The sequence below is a fragment of the Salvelinus sp. IW2-2015 genome, unplaced genomic scaffold (assembly GCF_002910315.2).
Source record: "Salvelinus sp. IW2-2015 unplaced genomic scaffold, ASM291031v2 Un_scaffold7782, whole genome shotgun sequence".
In the NCBI taxonomy this organism is placed as follows: Eukaryota; Metazoa; Chordata; class Actinopteri; order Salmoniformes; family Salmonidae; genus Salvelinus; species Salvelinus sp. IW2-2015.
In genome coordinates, this window is record NW_019949042.1 from 1 (window position 1) to 7,189 (window position 7,189).

At 41.8% G+C, this 7,189-nt stretch overlaps 1 protein-coding gene across 2 annotated transcripts in view; it reads left to right on the forward strand.

The window, feature by feature from the left end:
• The first annotated feature begins 3,598 nt into the window (after nucleotides 1-3,598).
• The window catches only part of LOC112079373 (caspase recruitment domain-containing protein 18), an 8,224-nt gene continuing 4,633 nt past the window's right edge, over nucleotides 3,599-7,189 (forward strand). Inside the window, exons 1-4 of one of the 2 annotated variants that reach the window (XM_024145356.2) lie at nucleotides 3,599-3,686; nucleotides 3,819-4,033; nucleotides 4,218-4,510; nucleotides 4,596-4,616. In XM_024145356.2, coding sequence (XP_024001124.1) covers nucleotides 4,435-4,510; nucleotides 4,596-4,616 — 97 coding nt within the window. In that variant the 5' untranslated portion in view covers nucleotides 3,599-3,686; nucleotides 3,819-4,033; nucleotides 4,218-4,434. The remainder of the gene's footprint in view (nucleotides 3,687-3,818; nucleotides 4,034-4,217; nucleotides 4,511-4,595; nucleotides 4,617-7,189) is intronic. The other variant, XM_024145355.2, reaches the window with a different exon arrangement.

Below are 7,189 nucleotides of genomic sequence, written 5' to 3' on the forward strand. Positions count from 1 at the left end.
GATCCAACCAGGTAGACTAGCTGTTGTTATGGAGTCAGGGGATCCAACCAGGTAGACTAGCTGTTGTTATGGGGTCAGGGGATCCAACCAGGTAGACTAGCTGTTGTTATGGAGTCAGGGGATCCAACCAGGTAGACTAGCTGTTGTTATGGAGACCGCTAATGAGGATCCTTTTAAAATCAAATAACAGATTGTTTTAATTGTTTGTGACCATGGACAGTAAAATAAAAAGTCTCTCTCATGAAGTCGACCAAGTAATAGTGACATGCAACAAAAGGAAAATTATCTACCGGTAGTTAAATATAGGGCTAAATAAAATGTAAAAAGTTTAGATTGAGAATGCTTTCTGGTTACTTTAAAGGGGTTGCGTCAATCAAATCTGGTATCAGGATAAAATGTGATTCAGAGTCACCGAATATACTTTAAGTATTTTTATTAAACTCAAGCGATAAATGGTAAATGCAATTTTCGTATATACGGGTTCACTGTATCACCACGCAGGGTAAAGCAGAGAACTTCTGGAATGTGTACAAACAACAGTTATTATACTGTGATAGAAGTAGTTCCAACCCGTCTGTTAGCCTATCACAGTAGAGGCTCAGTGTGGTTTTAGACTTACTGGCCTATCATTGGCGTTGGCGCCCAGACTGGTCCCAGCCTCACAGCGCTTCAGATGTCCGGCGCTACTGCTGTGTAGATTACGCTCCCACACCCTAGAGACTGAGGTCAGACAGTTTTGTAACACTGTTGGGCTATTTTCACCTGCATAGAAAGCATGCTGTTCTCGCTCAAGGTTAACCACAGCTTCTCAGCACACTTATCTGGGGCAAAACGTTACTTCCAGCACACACACACAGGCACTCATGCACAAAGCAGATAAAGCATACAATATTCAATCACAAATGATGTGGTGGCGGGCTATAGTGCATAAAACACAGATCCTCACATTACACAGATCAGAAAGGCGGTGGTCCGTTCTGCTCACTGCACTCGATTTAACTTGAGCCGATGTGTTCAATGATTGTCAGCACACACCAATCATCTGAATACAAACCCCACCAGCTACACCATTCATCTGAATACAAACCCCACCAGCCACACCATTCATCTGAATACAAACCCCACCAGCCACACCATTCATCTGAATACAAACCCCACCNACACCATTCATCTGAATACAAACCCCACCAGCCACACCATTCATCTGAATACAAACCCCACCAGCCACACCATTCATCTGAATACAAACCCCACCAGCCAGTGTGCAGGAGGAGATCATCTGATCGCACCTCATGTGAACTCAAGCCGTGGGCGTAGGCCTTTTCAGTAAACAGAACAAAACGGAGTGCGACCTACCTGAATTTGTCTAATAGAAACTCAAGTTTTTTTTTTTGCAGAACGTTTTCCTTTGTTTTTTTTACACTGTGCACTAATGAATACACCCCAGCTCAGGCTCAATCAAACATACTCTCCTCACGTCCACCAGATGCATCAAACTCTTTGCGTTCCACAACGCTACATTGGGGACGCCGCACTAGGCTGTGGTGTGTTCTGTGTACTGCGTGAATTCAATATTTTAAACTTGTGCGTTTCTTTACCGTGCGGTGGTACAAATGGACGTACACACACAGAYTAGCTAGCTTTTAGCGAGTTGAAAAGCGAAGCGCGCGTGTCAAGTATGGAAAATGCGGGCTAGACATCCGGCAAAACAAAAACCTCATATRCATCTGRTGGACATCGGGCATTATGCTGCATTCATKACCAAGTGGGAACGCGGTTATTACCAGTTGTGCTTGWAAATAAMTAGTGTTCAAAAWCCATATGAATATATCTTGTTRCTAGCGTGACATAGCAACAAGATGCCCAGCGCTTCAAGCCCCAGCCTCCTCCTCCAACATCCTCTCACGCAAAAATTTCAGTCGCATCTTGCACCCTACACAGTCCAATGCATTTAAATAGATAATAGTAATTTAATGTTGAGCTAAATACAAATACAGATATTTCAGAGGTTTAAAAAAACAAAACAAACAGAAAGTAAATATATAAACCGTTACTTTTTTGGGGGGGTTTGAACCGGTTCAGAACTACATTCTGCTGGTCTAAACTGTGGAACGGAACCCCAAAAAATTATGGTTCTGTTCAGAACGAAACGATTGGAAAATAACTTCAATTCCAACCCCTGGTTGTTACATTTAACTGACAAATGCTGTTATCGAGGTAATTTCCTTTTAGCAGGTGRCGTCGTTGTGTGAACTCTGTGACCATGGACAGTAAAAGTCTTGTCATTGTTAATGGTACTTCCAACAATGTTCAGAAATATTGACTGTTCTGTTACTTCTTATTGTAGCTGACGRTAGCGTCCCACCTGGCCAACATCCGGTGAAATTGCGGAGCGCAAAATTCAAACTACAGTATTATAAGTATTTAACTTTCATAAAATCACAAATGTAATACATCAAAATAAAGCTCAACTTCTTGGTAATCCAGCCGCTGTGTCAGATTTCAAAAAGGCTTTACGGCGGAAGCAAACCATGCGATTATCTGAGGGCATACAAACACATGAAAAACATATTTCAACCAGGCAGGTGCGACACGAAAGTCAGAAATAGCGATATAGACAATGCCTTTGATGATCTTCTTCTTCTGTTGGCACTCCAAAAGGTCCCAGTTACATCACAAATGGTCCTTTTGTTCGATAAAGTCCTTCTTTATATCCATAAAAACTCAGTTTAGCTGGCGTGCTTCAGTCAATAATCCACCCAGTTTCCCTCCTTCAAAATGCATACAAAATGAATCCCCAAACGTTACTAATAAACTTTTCCAAACAAGTCAAACAACGTTTATAATCAAACCTCAGGTACCCTAATACGTAAATAAATGATCAAATTTAAGACGGAGAATCGTTATTGTCTTTACCGGAGAAAAATACCAAAGAAAGCGCTCTCTTCCACACGCTTGGAAACACTACAGCCAAAATGGGAGCCACCTAGAAAAACTACAATTTCTATGTAATTTTTCCAAAACCCAGCCTGAAACTCTTTCTGAAGACTGTTGATATCTAGTGGAAGCCCTAGGAACTGCAATCTGGGAGGACTTGGCCTTAGAATAAAAGTGATAGCCATTGAAAATAGGAGTAGGCTGATAAAAAAATAAAAAATAAATAAAAACACTTGGGGGATGGTTTCTCCTCGGGATTTCGCCTGCCATATCAGTTTTGTTATACTCAGACATTTAACAGTTTTAGAAACGTTAGAGTGTTTTCTATCCAAATCTACAAATTATATGCATATCCTAGCTTCTGGGCCTKAGTARCAGGCAGTTTACTTTGGGCACGCTTTTCATCCGGACATCAAAATAATGCCCCCTACCCAAGAGAGGTTAATTGATAAATCACCAGCATTCCATGTAACTTTGAATAAATACATTATATTAGTTACTTTGGTTTAATTGGCCAGTTTCCCGGACACATTAAGTCTAGTCCTGGACCTTAAAGATCTTTCTATTGAAACTTTTATTGAGCATGCTTTTCAGTCGAGCATGCTTTTCAGTCCAGCACTAGACTCAATCTGTGTCCAGGAAACAGGCCCCATATGTATAACTGATATGCTTGTCCTTGTTCAGGACACCACACACTGGCTTCAGATTGAACCCTTGACTTCCACTGTCCAGGGAGTGACAATGTTCAGGTAAAATAACTACTTTTAACATTTCATTCCACTTGCTAGTGTATTTCCCCATTACCTTTGGGAATAGTCTTCTAATCCAACCTCTCCATTTGACCATTGACCCTCTCTACCATATCTTGTTGTTGCCCTCAGACACAGGACACCCAAAGGGAGTTATGAGTGCACAGTGTCTGGGCTCCGCTGGCTGTGTGAGAGAGATGTCGTTCTGAAGTATCACTTCAGGAACTGGGATCCCTACACTCAACTTCTGAAAGACATGCAGTACACACAAGGTGGTCCATTGCTGGACATCACTATGGAGTTAGGTGAACTGGAGGAAGTTCATCTGCCACACTTTGTCTGTTTAGGTAAAAACATATAGAAATAGTATTCAGAAAGACATTTCCATGTAACTGAGTTTCACTTCCTGAATGAATGAACTATTCTGAGAGTTTGAGTTTACTGTGATCTGGTACTGCATATTCTTTGTGTTTTAGTTGGATGAATAATACAATATTTGTCTTTCTGTCTCCTTTTTATTGTGTTGTTCAGGGACCAACCCTTCCCTGAGGAATGAGATGAAGATTCTTCATGTAGAGGAACATGGAGTGTCTTTAGAGGAAGTGCATGAGGTCACCAGATTCCATGCTAAGATTCTCCATCCCAAGAAACATGTTTACATTGCTAAAGCAGTCTCTCCATCTCCCTCCAGAGGATTCATCTCATACATAGAGACACCACACCAAGCTTTTTCAGGGCGGTTGTGAAAATGACAGGGATTGACATTGAGATGGAGTTATTCAGTGGTGATGAGAGGATAGTATGGACAGAAATAGTATCACGAGGTAGGAGCATATGTCAATCATCACTTTGTACTTTTGTACCAGATGCTATTTAGAGTGATATAACCTCATGTTGTTTGTCTTTCAGATGAATACTATCAGAACCAAGGTAAGACCCAGATGCAGACTGTCCAAGTAGCAGTGTTTATTGTAACAGAGGCAGGCAAAGACAGGTCGAGGCAGAGGTCAGTAATCCAGAGAGGGTGCAAAAGGTACTGATCGGCAGGTGGGGTCAGGGACAGGCAGAGTGGTCAGGCAGGCGGGCTCAGAGGCAGGACAGGCAAGGGTCAAAACCGGGAGGGCAGGAAAAGAGAGACTGGGGAAAAAACAGGAGCTGAGACACAACACTGGTTGACTCGAACAAACAAGACTAACTGGCAACAGACAAACAGAACACAGGAATAAGTACACAGGGGGTAATGGGGAGATGGGCGATACCTGGAGGGGGGTGGAAACAATCACAAAGACAGGTGAAACAGATCAGCGTGTGACAAAATACGTCACTGACACCCATTCAACAAGTAAGTAAACATGAGAGTTACAGTGCATTCGGAAAGTATTCAGACCCCTAGACTTTTCCACATTTTCTTCAATTACAGCCTTGTTCTAAAATGGATTCAATAGTTTTTTTCCTCGTCAATCGACACACAATACCCCATAATGACAAAATAATACCCCATAATGACAAAACAAAAACAGGTTTAGACATTTTTGCAAATGTATTAAAAATAAAAAACGATCACATTTACATAAGTATTCAGACCCTTTACTCAGTACTTTGATGAAGCACTCTTCTTGGGTATGACGCTACAAGCTTTGCACACCTGTATTTGGGGAGTTTCTCCCATTGTTCTCTGCAGATCCTCTCAAGCTCTGTCAGGTTGGATGGGGAGTGTCGCTGCACAGCTATTTTCAGGTCTCTCCAGAGATGTTAGATCGGGTTCAAGTCCGTGCTCTGGCTGGGCCTCTCTTAAACATTCAGAGACTTGTCCCGAAGCCACTCCTGTGTTGTCTTGTCTGTGTGCTTAGGGTAGTTGTGCTGTTGGAAGGTGAACCTTCGCCCCAGTCTGAGGTCCTGAACACTCTGGAGCAGGTTTTCATCAAGGATATCTTTGTACATTCATCTTTCCCTCGATCCTGACTAGTCTCCCAGTCCCTGCCGCTGAAAAACATTCCCATAGCATGACGCTGCCACCACCATGCTTCATCGTAGGGATGGTGCCAGGTTTCTTCCAGACGATTGGCATTCAGGCCAAAGTGTTCAATCTTGGTTTCATCAGACCAGAGAATCTTGTTTCTCATGATATGAAAGTCTCTGAGCCTTTTGGCAAACTCTAAGCAGGCTGTCATGTGCCGTTTACTGAGGAGTGGCTTCCGTATGGCCGCTCTACAATAAAGGCTTTATTGGTGTAGTGCTGCATAGATGGGAGAACCTTCCAGAAGGACAACAATCTCCCATCTCCACAGAGGAACTCTGTAGCTCTGTCAGAGTGACCATCGGGTTCTTGGTCACCTCCCTGACCAAGGCTCTTCTCCCCCGATTGCTCAGTTTGGCCGGGCGGCCAGCTCTAGGAAGATGTCAAGAGGAAGTGAGAGGAGAAATTAGTTGATTATCTTGGTCTGAGGTGGAATAAATCGTCTTGGAGTGACGTGTGCACCGTTTCCTGTTTTTTGGAAAGCGGTAGAGGAACCTGGAATTGCCTTCTAGAATGCTGTCGTTATAGGCAAATACTATCTCCGGCTTTGATTTTATTTTATACATGTTACAATATCATCGTAAAGTATGTTTTTTCAATATAGTTTTATTAGATTATTGAAATGTATTCGGGACGTTAGGCGTGTTGCGTTGTCTGACTTTGTTCACGAAGGACAGCTTCGCACCACTTGGCCAGTGTGCTTGCTAATTCAAGGGGAAAAGAACGTTCTGAATCCAAACAAAGACGGTTCTGGACAAAGGACCCCTTGTACAACATTCTGATGGAAGATCAACAAAAGTAGGACCCAATTTGGGATGCTATTTCATATATCTGTCGAACTGTGCTATCGCTTACGTTTACACTGAATCAATGTTTGTTGTGTGTTAGGCTATTGTAGTAAGCTAATATAACGCTATATTGTGTTTTCGCTGTTAAACACTTAAAAAATCGGAAATATTGGCTGTATTCACAAGATGCTTGTCTTTCATTTGCTGTACATCATGTATTTTTCAGAAATGTTTTATGATGAGTATTTAGGTATTTCACGTTGGTGTCTGTAATTACTCTGGCTGCTTCGGTGCATTTGTGAGGTAGCTGTGATGGTAGCAGCAATGTAAAACTGATTTATACCTCAAATATGCAAATTTTCGAACAAACATAGATTAATTGTATAACATGTTATAAGACTGTCATCTGATTGAAGTTGTTTCTTGGTTAGTTTGGTTGGTTCTAGGTTAGTTTGGTTGGTTTTGTGCATGCTACCTGTGCTGTGAAAAATGTCTGTGCTTTTTTCTATTTGTTGGTGAGCTAACATAATATACGTGGTGTTTTCCCTGTAAAACATTTAAAAAATCGACATGTTGGCTGGATTCACAAGATGTGTATCTTTCATTAGCTGTATTGGACTTGTTAATGTGTGAAAGTTTAATATTTCTAAAAAATATATTTTGAATTTCGCGCCCTGCACTTGAGCTGGATGTTGTCG